Source organism: Canis lupus, chromosome 22 (assembly GCF_003254725.2).
Source record: "Canis lupus dingo isolate Sandy chromosome 22, ASM325472v2, whole genome shotgun sequence".
NCBI classification, from domain to species: Eukaryota; Metazoa; Chordata; class Mammalia; order Carnivora; family Canidae; genus Canis; species Canis lupus.
Window position 1 is genome coordinate 32,819,209 of NC_064264.1, and position 25,086 is coordinate 32,844,294.

A 25,086-nucleotide genomic window follows, 5' to 3' on the forward strand; every position below is an offset into this window, starting at 1 on the left:
ATCATAATGCTTATGGTTGTCTTATTTCAAAAATAATACATATACATCAAATAAGGACTAACTACAAATATGCTTAAGACGGCCCTCTTGTCATTCTTTTATCCTTCAGGCTAAACAACTGGCTTTATATGCAACCTTTCATCATCCTGGTCACTATATTCAAGACATATTTTAGTTTTCATTTGCTGTTGCCCGTGTTTTTTCCAGGAGGCTCAAAAATAGGACAAGCTAGGAGTATCACTTTTGAGGTGATATGTAGACAGTAGACAGAGCCTAGTTCATTATTGTTTTTTTTTTTTTCCCTAGTTCATTATTGTATATATGGAGTTCTCATCCCACTAATCTCTGACCCTCCCCCCCCTTTTTTTTGGCTGCTTATTATAATCCTTAAAGAATATAAAATAGAACCACTGGACAACATGATTAAGGAAAATTTCCATAAATGGCATTAATTTGATGAGCATGTAATTTGATTTGAACTCTTGAATGAATTTCGTTAAAAGGCAAAGTAGGCTAATTTATAGAGGCACCAAACATATCAAAAATAACAAGTTGAATTTTGGAAGTTCTCTGCCACAGTGGGTAGAGATTACTGATTGAGTTATTGGATTTTACTGTTGATACATGGGACATGTTCACCGTATATTATAATTTTGTAAAAATAAAACAAAGTGTGAGATAGGGCAGTTGAAATAATTTAGGGTATGTTTTACAAGTAAGCTTTACTTCTGAGATCATATGTAAAAGTATCTGTAGTTACTTTTTTTTGGTCTGTTTTTAAAGATTTTATTTATTTATTTGAGAGAAAGCATGAGCGGAGGGAGGGGCAGAGGGATAAGTTGACTCCCCGCTGAGCAGGGAGCCCAACTTGGGGTTCAATCCTGGGACTCAGATCGTAAGCTGAAGGCAGATGCTTAACTGACTGAGCCACCCAGGCACCCATGAATACATTTGGATAGGTTTTAAGTTAAGTTGGTCATTCTGGGAAGCACATTTATGTATTTGATATGGTAAGGAGTGTTTCTTGTGAGGAACCAGAGGAGAGCTATTTTGTCATATAGGATCTTTTTCTTTAGTACACTTCATCCACATTTGCAGCATTAAGAATAGAGATAGGACAGTGGTTTTCCTTTTTTTGACACCATCACTGTTAATTGTTTAGTTGATAATGGTAAGTTTATACTATATACTTAATATAAGTATATTTACTTTATTTGCTTTAACTTGCTCATCTAATATTTTTGCTCTTCAAAGTATGATCAAAGATGGAACTCTCCTGGGTACCTTGTAATAGGAAACATAGAAGATGCTTGGTGACGCAAGACAGAGTGTTGCTAGTCAGGAGGATGGTCATGTGATGCCTGCTTAGAAAACTGCTGCAAGTAAATACAAAACTCATAGAAAATTCACTTTATGATTATTTGACCTTAAATTCAGTATCTGTGAGTAAATGTTATTACCTAAACCTTGGTGTTAGGGGAAAAGAAAAAAACAAACTTATTAACTTGAGGAATGATTTTAAGTATGTTTATGGCAGTTCTGTTACAATAGAATTTATGAACTCACAGAAGTATCATGCTAGTGTGATCACTAACCAAGACACATACAAACAGTAGTGAAGTAAATTTTACTTTGCATATATATATATATTTTGAGGCAAGGGAATAACTACTTATTGGACTGATAGCACCAAATTATTTCAGGCCACAAAATAAAGTATATTAAATTAGAGGGGAAGGAGGAAACTAGTATTTATTAAATGCCTTCTGTGTGTTAGGTGTTAATGTTAGATGCTTTTCAAATGTTATTTTACAATTCTATGAGGATTTTGGCTGCATTTTGAACTTAGACTTGGAGACACCGAGGAACTGAAAAGAGGTTTATCAAAGCTCCTAAAAGGGGGAACAGAAATTTGCATGCTCTTTTTTTTTTTTTTTTTCCTCACTACATCACAGAACTCAGATTTGTGTGTGTACAGATTTGCTCTGCGACAAAATTTATTTTGGGGATTATTTTTAACATTGAATTTCTTTAAAGTGCAAGAATAAATTAAGGTATGAAAATTGAATAATGTTGAAGACCTGTAGTTTCTCTTCAAACCAAGATTCTAGCGAATTTAAAAGTATCTTAAAAAATCTAGTAAGAATCTTTTCCGAATATATTTTAGGTGAATTATAGTACCTCTTAAAATTTTTTAGAAAAGATTTTATTTATTTAGTAGAGAGAGAAAAATCCCAAGGGGTGGGGGAGCGGAGGGAGAGGGAGAAGCAGATTTCCCACTGAGCAGGGAGCCCTATGTGATGCAGGGCTGGGCTCATTCCCAAGACCCTGAGATTATGACCTGAGCCAAAGGCAGTTGTCTATTTAACAGACTGTGTACCAAGGCATGCCTTTTCGATGAGTCACTTTTTTAGAGTATTGATGCTTTTGGTTGACCTATAGTTAGTTTGCCTACATGTTATTATCATCTCCTAACAAATGAGCATTTAAAAGAATACTTATAAATGAAGTAATAAGTCCATAGCCCTACTGCTTAGGTTTGATTCCTGGCCTTACCCTTCCTAGCTGCTGTGATGTCTGGCAAGTTACTTTAGATATCTACATTTTCAAGGTTGTATTCACCCCCACCCTTTTAATCTGTCAAATGGGATAACATTCTCTATTTCATAGATTTGTTGTGAGGATTAAATGAGTTAAACGATTGCAGATCCAAAATATTATCTTGCACTTACTGAGCTTTCAATAAATATGTTGTGTTGAAGAACATCTTCCAGGATTTTACATTGGATTGATTGATCTTGCTTTATAAGTAATTCTTTGGGTACTTGAGAAAAACATCAGAGTATTCTACATTTTTGGAATGTTTATTATTTCCTTTTATTAATTCAGGTTACATTTTCAATTATGCTAGATACTAGTGTAATAGAAATGGTATTGTGGTTTTATTATTAGGTGCTTTACTTTTCACCGTAGTACACAGTGATTAACACATGGTAGACAATATTTATGGTAGGATTGAATGAATTTGAATCTATTTGTAGTCATGATTTTTTTCTTTATGCTTTCTTAATTTGAACTTCATTTTTACTGTAAAGAAACAACCAAAATTTAAATTCTTCATGACTACTTAAGTCTCTTACAAATTTTGTTCATCTTTTTAAATGGTTTTACTTTGTTTTTAGCTAAAAAATGATCCTTTCCCTGAAATAATCTTTAAAAATTCTCTTAAAATTAAAAAAAATAGAGACGCCTGGGTGGCTCAGCAGTTGGGCATCTACCTTCAGCTCAAGGTGTGATCCTGGAGTCCCAGGATCGAGTCCTGCATCGGACTCCCTGCATGTAGCCTGCTTCTCCTCCCTCTGCCTATGTCTGCCTCTCTCTCTATCTGTCTCTCATGAATAAGTAAAAATCTTTAAAAAATTTTTTAAAATAATAATCAGAATGACATTAATACTTCTTTTTCTTTGTTCTCTTAGCTTCACAATGAAGAGGATAATTCAGAGTCATCGGCTGTAGAACAATCATCAACTTCAAACCCAACACCACAGATCATTCAGACCACTCCTTCAGCATCGGTACTTGAAACGGAGTCTTCTCCTCCACCTTATAGTAGTATTACTGTGGAAGTACCTACAACTTCAGGTATTGTTTTTAGTACCAAACATTTAGTAATACTTTTAGTAGTTCAGGCTTTTTTTTTTTTTTTAAACTAGTGTGGTTTTGTTTAATTATAGAGTTTGTTAAAGAGGCTTCCTGGTTTTATATATTTTTTTTTAAGAAAGGTTTTCTCGAAGGACAGTTTGTAAAATACTTATTCATAAATTACTTGTCTCTTATTTTTGCTTTCAAAAAAATTACAAGTGTAAACTTTATTATGCTTACTAGAATCTATTTCTAATGGAGTAGCATATTCCTTTTGGAAGAAATAAATTGTATATGCACAAAATTCATTTATGTATATATATATATAGACACATGCACATATAGATACATACATGTATATATACACACATACATATTTGTGTTTGTCTATGTCTACTTATATAGTTATAAAACAAGGTGTTATTGATGCTGAATGTGAGCAGGAATGTGGTATGTATGAACAGAGGTGAAGGGTGCACATAATTTAATCATATACACGGTAATAATTCCTGGACATGAAGCAGTGGTTCCTGTGTCCTACTATTCATTGTATCTCTTCAGGTCATTCTGGAGAACTACCCTCATCTATTTCTCTGGCCACAATTTATATTTTCCCAGTAATGCTAAATTAATTATTTTATATATATATATATATTTTTTTTTCTTTTCTTTTCTTTTTTTTTTTTTTTTACTTTTATTCCAGTAGAATTAACATACAGTGGTATACTAGTTTCAGGTTTACAATATAGTGATTTAACAATTCTGTATTTTACTTAGTGCTCATGATAAGTGTACTCTTCATCCCACTCATATTTCGCTTATCCCTCTACTCACGTCCCCTCTGCTAACCATCTATTCTCTGTGGTTAGTAGTCTTTTTTTTTTGTTATGTCTCTGTGTTTTCTTTCCTTTGTTTTGCTTCTTAAATTCCACATATGAGTGAAATTCTGTGGTATTTGTCTTTCTTTGACAGACTTATATCACTTAGCATTATATAGTCTAGCTCCATCCATGTTGTTGCAAATGGCAAGATTTCATTCTTCTTTAAAAGGCTGAATAATAATCCATTGTGTGCATGTGTATATATCATTATCCATTCATCTATCAGGGGGCACTAGGTCGGCTTCCATAATTTGGCTATTATAAATAGTGCTATAGTAAATACAGGGGTGTATATATGCTTTTGAATTAGTGTTTTCTGTTCTTTGGGTAAATACCCAGTAGTGTGATTACTGGATCATAGGGTAGTTCTATTTTTAATTTTTTAAACCTCTATAATGTTTTCCACCGTTGGCTGCACCATTTTGCATTCCCACCAGCAGTACATGACTGTTCCTTTTTCTCCACATCCTCACCAACACGTTTCTTAATATGTTTTTATGTACTATTATAAATAACCTCTAAATATTTTATACATTCATTATGAAACATTCTTTAAATCTGTTATAAAAATTTTAATACTAAAAATCCCTTCACTAGAATATTTCATCTTTCTTATCTGTTATTCTATAATTAGTATCATCATTTGTCTTAAACTCTTGCCAGCTTTCTCTGATTACCATTTCTGCTTCTATAGATTTTATCTAGACCACATGGATTGTGTAGAACGACCAAACCATTTACTTTTTTCATTTACAATTTTATGCAGTTACTGAAAATCATCTTTATGAAGGTTTTCTCACTGATAAATTAATAAATGATTACTCCTTTTATTTGTATATAATGTTTATTTAGATCAATATGCTTGTTTAGTGCCAAGTTTGATGGACAGTTTTTATATTGATGTATAGCAGTTTTATTTATTTTATAATTTAATTGTTGGATTGGTGCTTGCTAAAATTTATTATGGGCTGAATTTTCTTCTTCTTATTCTTTAAGTTTCCAGAATATAGTTCAGTGAATTTGCTATCCTAAATTAAAAAAACAAAAAAACAAAACCTATTTGATGGTAGTCTTAAAGAAAGAAAATCAGTTGTTTTGCTGATGTTTGTGTATGTTTTTGAATGATGGAGGATGGTAAGATTAAAATTGTAATATTTTTGGTTGTTGGCCACCATTGCCACTGCTGTTTAACAAGCTAAATGGAGTAGAGCTATTTATTGTTATTAGTTCTTGTGGATTTTGGGGTGGGGGAGGCCCAATTATGCAGTATTCTCCCAAGATCTCATGTGATTATTGTCTTGTGGTGACCTGGAGCTCAAGTCACCTTGATTCCTTCCTTATTAACATATTTGGCAGCTGATGTAGGCTTCAGCCAGGGCCTCAGCTGGGACTATTGGCCAGAACACCTGTATGTGGCCTCTCATTTTGGCCTGTGCTTCCTCCCTGAATGGAGGCTGGGTTTCAAGAACAAGCATTCTGAAAGCCAGATAGAAATTCTATCACTGGAATGCCTGGGTGGCTCAACAATTGAGCATTTGCCTTCGACTCAGGGCTGATCCCCAGGGTTCTGGAATCGAATCCTGCTTTGGGCTCCCTGCGAGGACCCTGCTTCTTCTTCTGCCTGTGTCTCTGCCTCTCTGTCTCTCTCATGAATAAATACAATCTTAAAAGAAAAAAAAACAAAAGAAGCTCTGTCACCTGTTATGGCATTGTCTCAAAAGTTACACAGTGTCATATCTGCCACATTTGGTTTGTTAGAAGTGAGTCGCCAGGTTTAGTCTTTATTCAAGAATTAGTCTCTACCTCTTGATGAGAAGAGTTTCAAAGACTAGAGTGAGTTTCAGCACTGTCACAACTGTCTCCTGCCTCTTCCCCTATCACCAGACCTTTTCCTTTGTCACTCTTCTTCATTTCAGTAAATGGCTCCAGTAGGCCAAAAGCCTTGAAGTCATCTTTTTTGGGACCTTATCACAAAATTAAATGTTTTTTCTCCTGTACTTTTCAATGTAATGAAATATGTTATTAATAGATTTATTTTTTAAGCCAATTTCTGTACTCTTAGAATAAATTATCACCATGTTCGCATCTCTTCTGGATATAGATTTGTTAATATTTTTTTAGAAATTTTACAGTTTCATTAGTGGGATCTTTATGTACTATCCTTATGGTTTTAGTATTAATATTATGGAAGCAACATAGAATGAACTGAGAAACTCTCATTTTTCTATGCTCTAGAATAGTTTTGATAATAGAGCATGGCATTTTTAAAGGTAGGTAATTTTCAGTTGTAAGACAAGTGGAGCCTGCTACCTGGCTGTTCAATTATTCTTATAATGTGTGTGACTACTAGTCTCAAAATTTTATTTTTACAACTGTACTAAAAGACCATTCATGATTGTTACTGAGCACAAGAGTTAAGTTCTAGAAGTTTGCATCTCTTTAATGAAAACAATTGATACTATTTTTCTTCAGCCTTTTAGTGTTGTATTTTAAGCATTGACAGTACCGATTTTCTGTGGAGGTTATGTTCTTCAGTCAGTTACTTTCCAACTGGGCTTACAGATCTGAGCGACATCAGTGATAATAGTTGACATTTGTATAATGCTTTTACAGCTTACAGAGTCCTCTTGAATACTTTTAAATTCTGTCATACAGCAAGTAATAGCCTTTCTGGGTCAGTTTTATGGATGAAAATGTAGAGCTTCATAAAGTGCTTAAGTGACTTGCTTGAGGTCACACAACTTAAGGAGCTGGGACTGGAGCTCCTCAAACATTAAATTTTCTGGTTGAGAACTGCTACCTTAAAGGATAGACAGAAAATAAGTAAAATTAACCAGTGAAAATTAAAGCAGTAGCAAAATTGTGCTCTTTCCCAACTTTCATCTGTTACTGGTTAGGATATTTTTGTCTATCGTGGGAGTTTAAACTTTGAAAGCTTACATATCTGTTGTTAATATAAAAGATCTCTCTTCTTGGATAATGTATGTCATTGTTCCAGTTTTTAAATTTCTACTTTTAATGTTAGTGCCTTAAAATTCATTGCTTTCACTTAAATTTTCCTTCTAGTCTTCAGAACTGAAGAAATCTATTTACTTGGCCACGTGTGGTGTTTTTACATCTGAATAAGTATTTTCTTTTCTTTTTTTTGAATAAGTATTTTCTAAGAATTTATGACTCTTGTGCCTTTTTGGTGTTTAACATTCAGTAGTACACTGCCGTTAGCACTTCCTGTCATTGGATTAAAAATTGCCCAGCTTTAGATCTTTAGCTCTTATTGATAGCATTAGCAAAACTTATTTTAAAGTCAATATACATTAAAATATAATAGGAAAAGTATTGCTAGAAAGAAATGTGTTCTCATGTTGGAAATGCAAAAAGTTCTGATGGAGAAAATGTACAAATACTGTAGTTACAATGAGGAAATCACAGAAATTATAGCGTGGACTACTATGAGAACCTACTTGTTTTTCATGGCAGTGATTCTAGCATAAATCTAATCAGTTTATTGACCTATATGTATCATTTTACTTGTACTGCTTTAGATGGTGATAGGTATGCAGGTGTTTTGTTTCTTTTTAATTAGCACTCTGGACTTTTGTGTTATGTTTCTAGAGGTCATATTTTAAAGAGAGTTTAAAAATTGGGGAGGGAGAAATTACTCATTAAAAAAAGTCTAAAAAAACTAGGTTGATGGGGGGGGAAGAGTAAAAAAAAGAGCTAAGAATTGTCAGGTTTTTGTTTGTTTGTTTGTTTTTGTTTTTTTAAGCAATGAGAGATGCTGAGTTTGCCGAAGAGATTCAGGCAGTTGCTAAAACTGCCTGTAGAAAAATGAACCTCACATATTATCAGAGCAGATAGGGGGAATCAGGAAATCCCTGGGTTCTGCTACTTACTGATTGTGCAATACTGTGCAAATTACTTTTCTGAAACTCAGAGTTGCTAGGATTAATGTATATGAAAGTGACGTATTAAATGGTTAAGTGTTATTCCTGATATTTCTATTTCTTTGGCTGTGAGAGTATGAGCATGTAAATTCAATTCTTTGAGCATAGCAATAGGCACAGAAGATTCTTGTTATGCAGTGAATTTCTCACCTCCATTGTGCATAGACTTTAAGAATTTCATCTTGATATTTTTATTTTGTATATCAGTCTTTAGGTAATATTTGTCAGTACTTTCCCTTTATAATAAATATGAGGCTAAACTAATAAATATAGTTGTAGTGATTTATATGTTGCATAGACTTATTAGGACTACAAAAAGCAGTAATAGTCTTTAGTTGTCTTTTGTAAATTATTAAATTATGTTTTTGGCTATAAAAAATTAATTAGTTTGTTTTAATGGTTATCCTTTTTTAATCCCTGTCTTCAGATTCAGAAGTTTACAGTGAGTTTTATCCTGTGCCACCTCCCTACAGTGTTGCTACCTCCCTTCCTACGTACGATGAAGCTGAGAAGGCCAAAGCTGCTGCCATGGCAGCTGCAGCAGCAGAGACAGCTCAGAGGGTAAGGCAGTCTGATTCGTCCCTTTTCAGAATATCACTTTTGGTAATTCTCAGTACATTCAGTAATGTCAAAAATAGTTCTCTGAGTTTGAGTGTGTTTGCGTGAATAGATTGTTTTTTAGTATCTTCTCTATCACTAATTATGTGTGTCGTTTTTGATGAAGTGGCACTCTCCTATCTATTCCTTGACCTCTTCATTTCTGTTTTTGTTTCTTTTTATTTCTATTTTTACTGATCTTCCTGTGCCCCCATCTTAATTTCTGGGCATCCTAGTCCTTACCTTTACCAGTATGTTTCTTGTGCTCACTTTTGCCACCCATCCTCTGACTTTTTCATTTTAGGTACCCCACCCACATCGACCTCTTCTCTGTTGATGTTCTTATATTCTTCCTCATATAATTTAGATTCTGTGATCCATAACTATAATCATAAATTATTATTTTTTTTCGGGATGCCTGGGTGGCTCAGCAGTTGAGTGCCTGCCTTCAGCCCAAGGTGTGATCCTTGAGTCCTGGGATCGAGTTCCACATCGGGCTCCCTGCATGGAGCCTGTCTCCCTCTGCATGTGTCTCTGCCTCTCTCTCTCCATGTGTCTCTCATGAGTAAATAAATAAAATCTTTAAAAAAATTATTTTTTCCCTATTCACTCGTATATATTAGCAGAGCAAGTCTAGTGACTCCATGATTGAACTCAGAATAGGTTAAAAAGCACAGAGAAATAAGTTGGAAGGCCTTCAAATTATGTTTGTCAGTTCACTTTTTGTGTGTATATGCTCTTTTAACACATCCCACTGTAGAATTTTAGAATGATAGTCAAGGGTTCCACCTGTCCTTTCTGTCTTCTCTTTCTGTCTCAGAGTCAGTGATACACATGTATAATACTTCTTGTTCTGGTAAAAGGAGTGACTGTCTCAGGAGTGAAGAATCAACGAGATGCATGTATGCTATTCTGCAATTAGATAAAAGGTGGAAGTTATTTTATTTTGTTATTTTAGAAGATTTTATATATTTACTTGAGAGAGAGTGAGAGTAAGAGAGCACAGAGGGGGAGAGGGAGAAGCCGACTCCTCACTGAGCAAAGAACCTGATGCGGGGCTTGATCCCGGGACTCTGAGATCATGACCTGAGCTGAAGGCAGATGCTTAACGGATGGAGCCACCGAGGCACCCATTATTTACATTTTAGTGTGGCTGCAAGCAGGGCTAGAGTTTGTTGCCTTTTTTTCTTGCTTCAGACTTTAGAGATATCATTTTAGATTCCTAGGTTCACCCCATTTTGTTCCGGAAAAGACATTAAAATCACTTTACACAGAAAGCTAAAATTGGGTGAGGGACAAAGGGAGAGAAAGGTGATTCTATATGCAGCATTCTTCTGCTGCCATCAGGCCAGAGCTCGCTGAGTAGATTATCTGATAGGTGAGTATTTTTTTCCTGGTTGATTTTCTTTCATCAGTACCTCCCTTTCCATGCCTTGCTCCCACTACCATACTCCAACATACACAGAGTTAAGTGTCAACATAAATAGCTTTGGGCACAGAAGTAAAGACAGCCTCAAATGTATTATTTATGCTTTTCCCCTCTAAGGGTGAAAGCAAGTCTTTGTTAAAACAGTGGCATAAAATATAGCTCAGTCATAAGGATTTTTGGTGCTTGGAGGAGAGAATCATACAGAAAAGAAGGAGCATAGGTCTGTAGTGTGGAGTTTCTATCAAAATCGATTCTAGGTTGCTTAGCATGTTATATGGTTATATATGCATTATATACATGCATGCGCTCTCCGTGAACCAGAAGGACAGTAGCTCCTTTTAACAGGGAGTGTCTTCCTAGAGATCTTGGAAATGGCAGAGGTCCTTAAAGGAAGTTACTCAACCTTGGGACCTCCACTGTCCTAACTTCCACGCTATAGAACTCTGAAGAGATAGAAGTAGGCATTGTCTTGCTCTCTGTGCTTTGCGGGAAAGCATAAAGGTAATTTTACCTTTTGGAGAGAAAACTCTGTAGTGTTCCTTTTCCAACATTTCACTGTCATCACTTCCAGTGTCTTGTTTTAGAAAGTAATGTGATCCCAGTCTGAATTGGAACATGTCCATAAGGAAAGGTTTTTTTGCTTTCAACTGCTTCTAATATCTTTGTAACTCCAGCTTGTGAAGATTGTGGAAAATTTCATGGAAAGCAAAAATATAATTGAACAGAAGAGACTTAGGTTCCTATAAAAACTCTTTTAATTCATCAGTTTCTAACCCAGTACTCCAACACCGTTTTCTGCAGAAGAGTATGGGTTTCTATACCTGATTCAGATAGAAAACTGGCCTCATTAGCATTTGAGTATGCATTCAGTTGTAAGTGAATCTTACTTGGGTGAGATAAAAGTTTATTTCTTAAATCCACACTCATTGGGAGAATAATAGGTAGTAGCCAGAAGACTTGGAAACAGTGCTGTTTTCTGGTATTTCCTGTTTCTAATGCATAGGATTACATGTAAATTATGGGTTGATTAAATAGATTTATAGAAATGAACTATTCATTTTTTTAAGATTTATTTATTTGAGAGAGAGAGAGACACTGTGTGCATGCTAGCTAGCACAAGCTTGTGTTAGAGTGGGGAGAGGAGCAGAGGGAGAGAATCTTCAAGCAGACTCCTCACTGAGCACAGAGCCCACCACCTGGGGCTCTGTCCCATGACCCTGAGATCATGTCCCAAGCTGAAACCAAGATGCTTAACCTACTGACCCACCCTGGCGCCCCTGAATGATTCATTTTTAATATTTTTTATGAAAAGTATTTGAATTAAAATAATTTATTTCAACTTTTAGAACATACTTGTACACTAGTCTTATAATCTAACACTGGGTAATATTCTTTATCGTGTACCTTGTTTTGTTTATTTATTTTTTAAAGATTTTAAAATTTATTTTAGATAGAGAGGAAGCTTGACCGGGAGGTGGGGAGGAAGAGAGAGAATCCTTAAGCAGACTCCCTGCTGAGTGCAGAGGTGGTTGCAGGGCTCAGTCCAGGACCCTGAGATAATGACCCAACTAATTGAGCAACCCAGGTGCCCCTGTACCTTGGTTTAAAGTTTGTCAGTAATTTGTCTTTTGACATAAAAACTAGCACTTTATAAATTGTGAGCAACTCCAGGTTAAGGACTTTGTTTGCATTTCTAGCACCTTTCTATTAACCTGGTACATATTTGGTATGTATGAATTTATTTTATCTTTTAAATTTAAATTCAATTAAATTACATATAATGTATTACTATTTTCAGAGGTAGAGGTCAGTGATTCGTCAGTCTTATATAATACTAAGTGCTCATCACATCACATGCCCTCCTTAAAGTCCCGTTACTCAGTTACCCTGGGATTCCCCTACCTCTCCATATTTGGTATTTAATAAATTACAGTTTATTAAGTTGATGAAAACTTTTTAAAACTTAGCAATGTGAAATTAGAGAAAAGAAATACCACACTTGTTTTCTTAATAGCTTTTCATTTTAAAATATTTTGATGTCTTTTACCACTTTTAGAACTTATAAATCAATGTTTAATGTAGTTGAAATTATTACAGAGTACTATGTTTTATCTTTAAGCATTTTATATAAACGTTGCTCTGTTATTTTAATGTTTTAGTGAAATTCCATGGAATCAATATACTATAATTAGGTGGCCATTCCTCTCCAGTGAACAGAGGAATTATTTTCAACTGTGATTATGTGTTTGTTTTCCATTCTTAATGTTGTAAAGGACATCTTTGTGCTAATGTTTTCTATCTTATTAAAAATGATGTCATATTATAAAATCTCTGTACTGATTTTTTAAAAAGAGTATGAATTATTTATATTTTTGCCATCATATTGACAGTGGTTTGGAGGGGCTCACATTGGGCTTTAATATTTATTTCTTGAGTGAACTTGAAATTATACGAGATTTTATTAATGCGTATTTAGTCATTGCCAATCACTGAATTTTCTCTACAAGTGTTGCCTACGATATATGATTGCAGAGTTTTAGGGATGTTTTTGCTCAAATGAGCAATATGGTTTTGAAAGTCATTTAAAAAAAAAAAAGTTATTTATTTATGAGAGACACAGAAAGAGAGGCAGAGACATAGGCAGAGGGAGGAACAGGCTCCCTGCGGGGAGCCCGATGCGGAACTTGTTCCCAGGACCCTTGGATCATGACCTGAGCCAAAGGCGGATGCTCAACCACTGAGCCACCCAGGCGTTCCTGAAAGTCATTTTCTTTTGGCAGCATAGTGAGATTACCGTGAATGTATTAGCATTTTCTTGACCAGTTTCCTGAGCCTCAGTTCCCACTGGGAAACACAAAGAGGGCCAAGTAGTGTTGCCACACATAGTGTGGAATCCTGGTTAGTAAACCCAGTACTTTCTAATGGTCACTAAACATGCACCCATCTCTGATCTAGGGAGAGACACTATCTCTCTCTTCCGAAGCTATCTGCAATATAAACATCCTTGTAAAGACAGTACAAAGGAAAGGCAGCTAGTGCCTCTACCTGGAAGACGTAGAAACATGAAGGACTGATGGAAGAATTATCTCCTGACAAGAGTCCACTATTTATGGGCATTTATTTAGATTGTGTCTAAATTATTAACATTGCTGCAGAGGCGCATGGGTGTCCCAGTTAAGCCTCTGATTCTTGATTTCAGCTCAGGCAATGGTGTTAGGGTCATGATATCAAGCCCTGTGTTGGGCCCTATGCTAGGCGTGGAACCTGCTTAAGATTCTTTCTTTTCCTCTCCCTCCCTCTCTCTGAAAAAGCAAACAAATAATCAAAAAGCCAAAAAAGCACTGCAGCAATGAATTATCTTTAATACATCATTTCTTATAAGTTGGAATAGATTGTATATTTGTACAGTATATTTCAAGAGCTAGAATTGCTGGATCAAGGGGTGTGTATTTTTTTTTTTTTAAGTTTTAAATTCCAGTTAACATACTGTGTAATATTAGTTCCAGGTGTACTGTTTAGTGATTCAGCATTTATTTACAAAACCTGGTGCTTCTTAATCCCCATCACCTTTTTAACCCATCCCCTTGCTCTGGTTATAAGAGTTTGTTTTTTGTTTGCCCCCATTCTCTTTTTTCCCCTATGATCGTTTTGTTTCATAAATTTCACATAAGAATGAAATGATGCAGTATTTGACTTTGACTTAGTCACTTAGCATAATTCTCTCTAGCTCCATCCATGTCATTGTAAATGGCAAGATTTCATTCTTTTCTATGGCTGGGTAATATTTCACCATATATGTAACCACATCTTCTTTATCCATTCATTGATTGTTGGACACTTGGGCTGTTTCTGTAATTTGGCTATTGTATGTAATGCAGCTATAAACATTGAAGTGTGTGTGTATCCCTTTTGAATTAGTATTGTTGTATTCTTTGGGTAAATATCCAGTAGTGCAGTTGCTGGGTTTTAGGGTAGCTTTATTTTTAACATAATGTAAAAAATTAACATTTTTAACATTTTGGGGAACCTTCCTCCATACTGTTTTCCAGAGTAGCTGCACCAGTTTCCAGTCCCGCCAATGGTGCAAGAGGTTTCCTTTTTCTGCACATCCTTGCCAGCACCTGTTGTTTCTTGTGTTGTTGATTTTAGCCATTCTGACAGGTGTGAGGTGGTATCTTATTATAGTTTTCATTTGCATTTCCCTGATGATGAGTGATGCTGGGCATCTTTTCATGTGTCTGTTGGCCATCTGGATGTCTTGTTTGGAAAAAATGTCTATTCATGTCCTCTGCCCATTTTTTAATTGGATTATTCATTTTGGGGATGTTGAGCTTTGTAAGTTCTTTATATATTTTGGATAATAACCCTTTATCAGATATGTCATTTGCAAATGTCTCATTCCATAGACTACTTTTCATTTTGTTGATCATTTCCTTCACTGTGCAGAAGGTTTTTATTTTGATGAAATCCCAGTAGCCCTAGCCTCGAAGACACATCTAGTAATAATTTGCTACGACTGATGTTTAAAAGAGGTTACTTCCTGTGTTCTCCTCTAGGATTTTAGTGGTTTCCTGTCTCACATTTAAGTCTTTAATCCATTTTATTTTGTATATGATGTAAGAAAGTGATCTAGTTTCATTCTTTTGCATGTTGCTGTCCAGTTTTCCATCACCTTGGTTAAAGAGACTTTTTCCCCACTGGATATTCTTTCCTGCTTTGTTGAAGATTAATTGACCATATAGTTGTGAGTTGTACATTTTTATTTTTGGTAAATACTGCCAAATTGCCAGCCATAGAGGTCATACCAATTTAGATTCCACCACTGATTATGAAAATTCCTCTTTCCCATTCAGTGCAAATGTGTCAGTCACATCTTTCTTGATACATTTTCACTGATCCAGTGTTCAGTTTTTATCTTTTTTGTGTGTTTTCTTTTTAAGTTACTCTTTTCAAGAAAAATGAAAAATTAATACTTATGTTTTTGAATACTTATATGCCATTGTATTCATTGTATCATTTTGTCTGAACAACAAATTGAGAATATTTGATTTTATTTAAATTCTTATCTTTATACTTAATAAAGTTGGAATTAGTTTTTTAATGAGCTGTTCTAATGTTATGTGTTTTACAGATTCAGGAGGAAGAGTGCCAACCAAGAGATGACTTTAGTGATGCAGACCAACTCAGAGTGGGTAATGATGGGATTTTCATGCTGGCATTTTTCAGTAAGTGATTTTTCATTTCCAAGTTGTTTTTTGCGTATATTGGCTGTGTGTGTATTTAAATAACGTAGTTAGTGAAGAAAGGCAAATATTGTTAGTGTGTGTCTACTTTATTTAAAATGTAAATTGTTCTTGATATTGAACTCTATGTGATCATATGATACAATAACAATCCTGATATTTATTACTTACTACTGTGTATTGCAGTCATGATGCTAGATGCTGAAATTACACTAGATGCTGGAGTTATATAAACATATTTAAGATAAATACGTTTTTGCATGAGAAATGTTGTATGACCAAGCAACAATGTAGGAGCATGCAGAATGAAACTATAAATTCTGCTTTGGGGGCAAAAGACTTCCATTTCAGTGTATTTAAGCAAGAAGAATTGTTGGAAAAGGAAGTACTTTAGGCAACTGGAACAATGTGATTTGAGATACAGAAGAATGCAAATATGTCTTGTTTGGAGGAAATGGTAAGTAATTAGAAGACCAAAAACCTAAGTAAGATTTTTTAACATGTTGCAGAATTCTTAGTTAAATATCTGAATTTATAAAGTAGACTTTATACTTTGAGGCAAGACTATGTTACAGTCTATTATTTCAATTCCTAACACAGAGATTGGCATTTGGTGTACTCAGTACATAATATTTTGACACTTGAACTGTTTAATTGCTAAAATTAAGTTTTCAAAACTCAATATTCATGTAAGTAAATTTATTAGACTAGATACGGTAAATTTCTGCCCTCAACCTGTTTAAATGATCACCACTCTCATAGAATGCTGATTTAATTCATTTTAAGTATAAAATTTATTTTGATAATAAAACTGAGGAAAGTTTACTTGTTTAAAGTACCATATTCAACTTTTAAACAGAAAATACATGCCTTCAGTTGAGTTACTTTTGAGTCTGGGAAATCACTAATCCTCCATTTTGAAAATTTTGAGAAGGTTTCTTGCTTCTTTTCCTTCCTTCGTTTCATCTGTTGAAGAAAAGAAGTAGATAACCACTCAGAAATGGGTTGGTGAGTGGGAAAGCAGTTACATTTTTCTCTTCAAATTTATAAATTATAAATTATAATTTATAAATAACAATTTATAAATTATGGTCTGCTTGGCAACCAGCTAATAGATATGCAATATTTAAATCTTGTGGCTTTAGTTACAATTCATATTTAGATACGATGGTAGGTACCATGGAAAGAAATGAACACTTTGACTAGAAATAGCTACTGTTTTGTACTCTTAGTCTAGTAAATGTTAGTTTTTTTTCCTTAGTTTTAGCTCAACTGGTAACCCTTTATTATTAATAACAATCTTCCCACATATTTTGTTTATAAAAAGAGTACCATCAGTATATTATATCTTTCAAAAATCTTAATTGGAAAAGAAAATTTAAATTGATTGTACTATATGTAAGTATAAATACCTGTTTCTTAGGCATAAAAATGTGATTTGATACCATCTATTTGACTCAGAGTTTAATGATTATTTCTCCATTTCTGTATTTCACTTAACCTTACTATCTTCTTTTTAACCTTTTTTTTTTAGGTTTGAAAACATTTTGCTGATAAAACAGTTGTTGTAAATGTTTGGTAATCTAGATACTTAGTTGCCTTATTTTTGCCCTGTGGTGGTATATTAATATGAATAAATATATTTCATATATTTAGTGTAAATTACCTGCTTTTGCTACATTTTTACTAAATGATGTCTCTACAACTTATTTTTTATTCTCTATTCTATAAATACTGAACCAATATTGTGAGAATAAAATTATAAATTATTTTCAGGCTTCATTTCCTGATATATATGTATATTTTTTTGGTAGGAGGTAGACCAGTGTTTGAACTTACTGGCTTTGATAAGCATAGATTTATTTGTAATCACTACCATCTAGTGGCTGTTCTTCAGATTGCAACTTAATATATTTTTCATGCCTATTGAGCTACCTAGTAGCTGTTGTCTAGATTTTATTCTAATTTCTGTTTCTATGGTTCAGAAATAGATTTTATTTTTTAAATTTGATTATGTTTTTAAGTTTAATTTCAGTATATTTACTATATGGTGTTATGTTAGTTTCAGGTGTACAACATAGTATAGTGATTCAGCAGTTGTATACATTACTGAATGTTCATCATGATAAGTATACTCTTAATCTCCATTGCCATTTCACCCATTCCCCTCCTACACACACACACCTCCCCTCTGGTAACCATCCGTTTGTTTTCTATAGTCTATTTCTTGGTTTGTCTCTCTCTTTTTTACTTTTGTTTGGTTTCTTAAATTCTACATATAAGTGTGAAATCACATGGTATTTGTCTTTCTCTGACTTACTTGGCTTAGCATTGTATTCTCTAGTTCCATCCATGTTGTTACAAATAGAAATATTTCATTTTTTTTTTATGGCTGAGTAATAGTACTTTGTGTGTGTATCAATCACATCTTTTTTATCCATTCACCTATGGGTGGACACCAGGGCTGGTTCCATAATTTGGTTATTGTAAATAATGCAGTAAACCATAAATGCATATATCCTTTGAACTAGTGTTTTCTTATTCTTTGGAGAAATACCTAGTAGTAGTGTGATTACTGGATTGTAGGGTAGTTCTATTTCTGACTTTTTGAGGAATCTCCATACTGTTTTCCACAGTGGCTGCACCAGTTTGCATTACCACCAACAGTATGTGACGACAGTTCTTTTTTCTTCACATCCTCACCAACATTTGCTGTTTCTTGTCAGAAATAGATTATTCTTTTTTTTTTTTTTTCAAAGACTTTATTTATTTATTCATGAGAGAGACAGAGAGAGAGGCAGAGACACAGGCAGAGGGAGAAGCAGGCTCCATGCAGGAAGCTCGACGCGGTTCTTGATCCCGGGACTCCAGGATCACGCCCTGGGCTGAAGGCAGCGCTAAACCACTGAGCCACCGGGGCTGCCCAGAAATAGATTATTCTTTAACGTGGCTTATAATTTAAACATTTCAGATGATATAAGTTGTGTGAATAAAACTACAGTGAATATCAATAAGAATATTTCAATTAAAACTTTTTGATACGGGATCCCTGGGTGGCGCAGCGGTTTGGCGCCTGCCTTTGGCCCAGGGCGCGATCCTGGAGACCGGGGATCGAATCCCACGTCAGGCTCCCGGTGCATGGAGCCTGCTTCTCCCTCTGCCTGTGTCTCTGCCTCTCTCTCTCTCTCTCTCTCTCTCTCTGTGTGACTATCATAAATAAATAAAATTTAAAAAAAAAACAAAAAAACAAAAAAAAAACTTTTTGATAGTTTGATTCTTGCCTTCTCTCTTATAGCATCCACATTTCAGTCTCTTACCACATGTAATCCTAAAAAAAGTTTACACATAAATTTGGTAAAATAATTGCATGTATATGTTCAGAAAACAAAGAAAGAAATATATGCATCCCTTGATAAATTTTACTTTTCATTATCCCTTGCAGTGTCATAGCAAAATGCATCACATGTGCCTAACCTGCTTGTATCTGATCTTACTTTTATATAACAGAGTTTTTAAGAGAATGGATTGAAAGTCAATTATTTGTTAATTAAAAGCTGGAAATTAAGATTTAGTCCACTGGATAATTGATAGACTGTGGAAATAACCTTGAACTATTATAATCCTTAAAAATGTAATGGACTCTGTTTAGAAAACTTTTCTTTGAAGGTTTAGCTTTTTGTATCCGCTTGAATCTTCACATTTGCCAGCTATAGTAAAAATTAATCACCTGCATTATTCCTATTTTATTTTTATTTTTAAGGTTTATTTATTTGTTTGAGAGAGAGAGCATAAGTGGGGGAAGGACCAGAGGAAGAGGTACAGAGGGAATCTCAGGCAGACGCCCTGCTGAGGCAGAGCCCCATATGGGCCTCCATCCCATAACCCACAAGTCATGACCTGAGCCAAAATCACAAGTCAGTATTTGACTGAGTCCCTCAGGTGCCCCCATTATTCCCATTTTAGACTTGAGGGCAACACAATTAACAACATAACAAATTGTTGTGATTTTAAAAGGAATCAGAATATTGTTTTGAAATATAAATTCTGAATTGTAAGAAATTGCTATACTGTCTTACCAAAATGGCTGCTGCTCTGCTTTCCCGCTAGCAGTGAATGCTTTTCTGTTGCTCTGATCCTTATCAGCATGTGGAATTGACAATTTAAAAAATTTTAGATGTTCAATAGATGTGTGGTAGTATCTCATTGTGCTTTAATTCCATTTCCCCAAGGATTGATGATATTGAGCATTTGTATTCACTAATAAGTGATTTTGAGCAGCTACCATGGACAAGTCATAAAAGTTAACAGTTCTTAAAGAGGTTGCCTGGGCATCACACATGTTGAAAAATAATACGTTGATGATTTGTTCTGTCCAGATAAAGCTGTGTTTATAATTATATAGCTTTTAGGTGAAGTTGTATATGGTAAGTGAATCCAGAAAGAGAACACTTAAGAATGGTTAACTATACCTTAAGAAACTCATGTGATATTTGTGAAGTATTAAACATTTTTGTTTTCAAGAAAAACATTTGTTTTGGTCATCTCATTGCTTATAATTTAGCTGAAATGTATTAAAACTAATGAATTGTTAGCATCTCAGGTCTTAATGGCTAATTTTTTAAATGAGGAGAATTGCCTGAGGATGAGAGAAATTTACCTATATGTGTGTAGTTCAGAACTAAGTTTAGTAAAATTGATTATTCCTTGTCTAGGAACTTAGTGTCTTTGAAACCTAATACATTTATATATATTTTTATGTGATTGAAGAAATTAATAAGTGCTCATTGTTAGTATTGTATGTATTATATTCATTCACTTACGATTTTCATTTGTTGTCAAAAAAGTATCAGATTTTTAAAAATTTAAAACTTAAAACTTTTCATCTTTAAATAATTTAAAACTTAGGAAAAAGTTACAAAAATAATACAGTTGCCATGTAACTTTGATCTAGCTTTCTCAGGTGTTAACTTTTTATGTAACATCAGTGCAGTGATCAACATTAGGAAATTAACATTATGAAATAGTACTAACTAGTTAACAGACTTTATTCAAATTTTACCAGTTGTCCCACTGATGTCCTATTTATGGTCCATGATTTTATATATATTATTTTGTTGCCATTTTGCCTTAGTCTGGCCTTAATCTGTTCTTAATGGGGGGACAGTTTGTCGGTCTTTGTTTCTTATGACTTTGATTCTTTTGAAAAGTATGGTCCAGTTGTTTTGTAGAATATCTCTCAATTTGGATTTATGTAATGTTTCCTTACGATTAGATTTAGGTTATGCATTTCCTCTTTTCCTCCCCCCCCTTTCTTTAAGAATACCATAGAAATGATGTGCCTTTCTCAGTGCATCCTATCAGGAGACAGTGATCTAGTTATGTGTTCTTCCTGGTGATGTCAACTCTTATCTTGGTGGTGTCTGCTAGCTTTCTTCACTATAAAGTTTTTCCTTTGTAATTAATAGGTATCTTGTGGCTTTTGGAAGTTTAAAAACTAAGCATTATTAGTTAACAGATGAGCTGTAGTATACAGTATTGCTTTCTAGGTTATCCTGTTGCCATCTTTATATAGATGCAAGATATATAATAAAAATCACTAATTCTAAGAGGTGAAAGACTAGGATGCTCCTGTCTTACCTATAGCTCTTATTTTGTGAGCTTATATAACACTTTACTGTTCCTTTTTTTTTTTTTGCACTTTACTGTTCTAAGTCTCAGTATACCATTCTGTAAAATGGAATTAATTCTGATCTTGCCCCTACTTAAAAGGCCAATGTGAGTGTCAATTAAGTTAAAATATGTGAAATACCGTAAGTTATAGAGTACTCTTAGGTGAGGATAGTAGTAAGGTTCTCCTTTCCCATCATCCTCATTGGAACATTCACCTTTTACATTATTTAAAGTGATTGGCAGCCTTCTTTCAAATGTCATTAACCTGTCTGACTCCCTTTCTTATAAAGAAGGGGACTGGGAAGATGAATGTGGAGAGTGTAATTGGAGCAACACTGAGCATTCTTTTTACCAACTTTCCTGAGTTAATTGCCCTGCTTCCTGCTGCCTGCTACTCCGTATCTTACTTTTCTAAGGAATATAGGCTATTTAAGCCTTTTTTTGCTTATTTGGATTCCATGTTGGGCCTTGCTGTGCGGGGAATAGGTCTCCTACACCTTTTAAGCTTCCTGTTTTGTCTTTGGTTTCCAGAGAAACATGGCATGAATGAAGTAGAGCTGAGAGAAAAGTGTTCCTGTCTTTTTTTCTCGGCGTGTACCTGTTCATTTGCCTCTGTCATGTGTTGATGTGTTGTTTCTTTTATGCACCTAAGGTTTATTTATTTATTTTAATATTTTATTTATTTATTCATGAGAGACACAGAGAGAGATAGGCAGAGAGAGAAGCAGGTTCCATGCAGGGAGCCCGATGTGGGACTCTATCCTGGCACTCTAGGATCATGCCCTGGGCCGAAGGCAGGTGATCAATCGCTGAGCCACCCAGGTGTCCCCGCACTTAAGGTTTATTAGCATACATTTATTAAATTTTCTTTTTTTTTTTTAAAGATTTTATTTATTTATTTATTAATGAGAAATGCAGAGAGAGAAACGTAAAGACAGGCAGAGGGAGAAGCAGGCTCCCTGAGGGAGGCCCAGTACAGGACTCGATCCAGGACCCTATGATCACACCCTGAGTGGAAGGCAGATGCTCAACTGCTGAGCTCTCCCCAGGCATCCCTATTAAATTTTCTTTTTTGCCAACTCAGACATGTCATAGAGGATTTAGAATTGAATGCTTCTGCCCTTTCTGTATTTTAAAGACCTGTTCAGCTTTATTTCCTATCTTACAGGCCAGTGGGAATAAAAAGTGAATCTATCTATGCTTAAGTAGTCACTAGCTTCACTGTTTTCCTAGTGCTTAAACCGATTACAGATGGATAAAGTTATATATTAGTCCCTCAGAGCTGCCATGAAAAAAAGCACCAACTGGATGGCTTAAACAGTGGAAATTTATTTTCTCACAGTTCTGGAGGCTAGAAGTCCAAGATCAAAGTGCTGGAAAATTCAGCTTCTGGTGAGGGTTCTCTTCCTGGCTTGTGGATAGCTGTCTTCTTGCTGCGTCCTCATCACATGGTCTCTTTTCTACATAATGGAGGATAGAGAGCTCTCTGGTGCCTCTTCTCTTCTTATAAAGACACCAATCCTAGTGGATTAGGGCTCTACCTTTATAACCTTAATTACCTCCCTGTAAAGGCCCTGTCTCTATATACAGTCACACTGGAGGTTAGCGCTTCATTCCGTGAGTTTTGAGGAAACACAGTTCAGTCCATAACATATTATATCTTGCATGAGCACAACTTTGAGATTATATCACCTATTAGTTTTAAGGCCTAGTAATGCATACTGCTGGCAGAGAGCACAAAGAAAACATGATGAGTCATTAAATACTTTTTTGTTATTTTGTATCCCATTTCTAATGTAAGTATAATTATATGTATAGTAGATATCTGTAAATCTGTTTTGAAAGAAACCGTGTTTGAATTAATTTTCCCAAAGCTAAACATACACACACTCATAGGTAAAAATGCACTTCTGAATATTTTGCTGTCTTGTATTTTCTCCATCAGTGTTTCCTATGTTTTAGTTAACTACATGACAGGCTTACAAAATGATAGAAGTTTTTATAGCACACAGGGATAAAGGAGTAAGGTGCTCAGGACTGGTGGCAATCTGTCCTCTGCGCCAGATCTCACCTGCCGACCGAGAGGGAACAGAGTAACTCTCTCAGTCTGTCACTAGCTCATATATGGCATACCTTATATGGGAAGCTCTACTACTATTTGGGAAGCTCTACTACTGTTTGGGAAGCTCTACTACTGTTTATTGATGTAGATTATTTACCTTAAATAGATATAAAATAATTTCTGATCAGCCATTACATGTTTTTCTCCACAGATAATACAAATATTAACCAATTAGATGTAGAACAGCTATATCTAATAGTATATTCTATGATGATGGAAATATTCTCTATCTCCGCTGTCCAGTGTGATAGCTATAAGCTAAATGTGACTATTGAGTGCTTGAAATGTGGCTAGTGTGACTGACGGACTAAATTTTAAATTTCACTTAGTTTTAATTAATGGAAATTAAAATAGCCCTCTTTGTAGAGTAGGGTAGGTTTCTGGAACTAGTGGAGAAAGCAGTGTGGCTGGTGGCATCAGATAGCACAGAGGTAGAAGATAGCAAAATCAGCATCTAGTATAAGAAAAAAGAAAATTGAGTGTAAGCAAGTTTTATTTCCAGTAGCATCTCCTGATTTTTTTGTGTTTTTTTTTTTTTTTTCCGGAAAAGATATAACCTACTGTATAAAAAATATGGGTACTAATAATGGTTAACATTTCTTAGCAATCACTGTGCCAGGTTCTTTACTGTGCTAAGCCCTTTAAATTCATTATCTCACTTAATCCTCTTATCAGCCTTGTGAAGTAGATCGTACAGATCAGAGAACTGGCTCACAGAAGTAAGCAGTGAGTCCCAGGTCATGTATCTAGTGAGTGATACATGTCACATTGTGATTCAAACACAAGTCTCTTAATTTCAAAATGCATTCTCCTATTGTATCATATAATATAGCTTACTATAAATGATCAAGAAAGCTGTGCCTAGAAGGCATTAGGAAGGAAGAAATTATAGGAGTAGGAAAATTGCTTTGAATAAATAGCTATTTTATTTAAATTTATTCTAAAATGTTTCCTCTTTGTCTTCAGAATCCTGAAAAATCAGCATTTCTCTATGTTTTCCCTGAGGGTTAGTTAGAGATATTGAGGATAAGAGGATGGGCACTGAACAGGACCAAAGTCCTGCTCAAATTGATTTTCACTTTTATTATCATTTCTATTATTATCTTAGACACACACAGATAGCGCATTCTGATGATATCTCAAGGACCTGTGTCGGAATGGTTTCTGCTACAAGTTATAGAAAACCCTTACTCAGCTGTTTTAAATAGGTGGTTATCTCACAAAACAGAAAATCCATAGACAAGGGGATAGACAAGCAGACTCAGCCACAGCAAGTATTAGTTCTGTGGCTCTGCTTTTCTTTCTCTTCACACTCTCTAGCCCATGTGGAGTTATACTTTAATCCTCTGGCTGAGGGCAAAATCCCTGCAGCATTTCCAGGTGTTATATTCAAATTAGAAATCCAGTGGATAAGGGGGATTTTTTTTTTCTTTTTAACATTTATTGTAGAAATTCTCAAACTAGGCAGGAGTATAACCTGTATGTATTTATCACTCAACTTCAACAATGATCAATTTAGAGCCACTGTTATTTAACCTATATTCCATCCTCTGTCTCC

General features: G+C 34.8%; 1 protein-coding gene across 1 annotated transcript in view; it reads left to right on the forward strand.

Annotated features, from left to right (window-relative positions):
* NDFIP2 (Nedd4 family interacting protein 2) overlaps positions 1-25,086 on the forward strand; it is a 67,640-nt gene that overhangs the window by 28,610 nt on the left and 13,944 nt on the right. Inside the window, exons 3-5 of the mRNA XM_025441007.3 lie at positions 3,477-3,642; positions 8,895-9,028; positions 15,625-15,718. Of these exons, the coding sequence (XP_025296792.1) occupies positions 3,477-3,642; positions 8,895-9,028; positions 15,625-15,718 (394 nt within the window). The remainder of the gene's footprint in view (positions 1-3,476; positions 3,643-8,894; positions 9,029-15,624; positions 15,719-25,086) is intronic.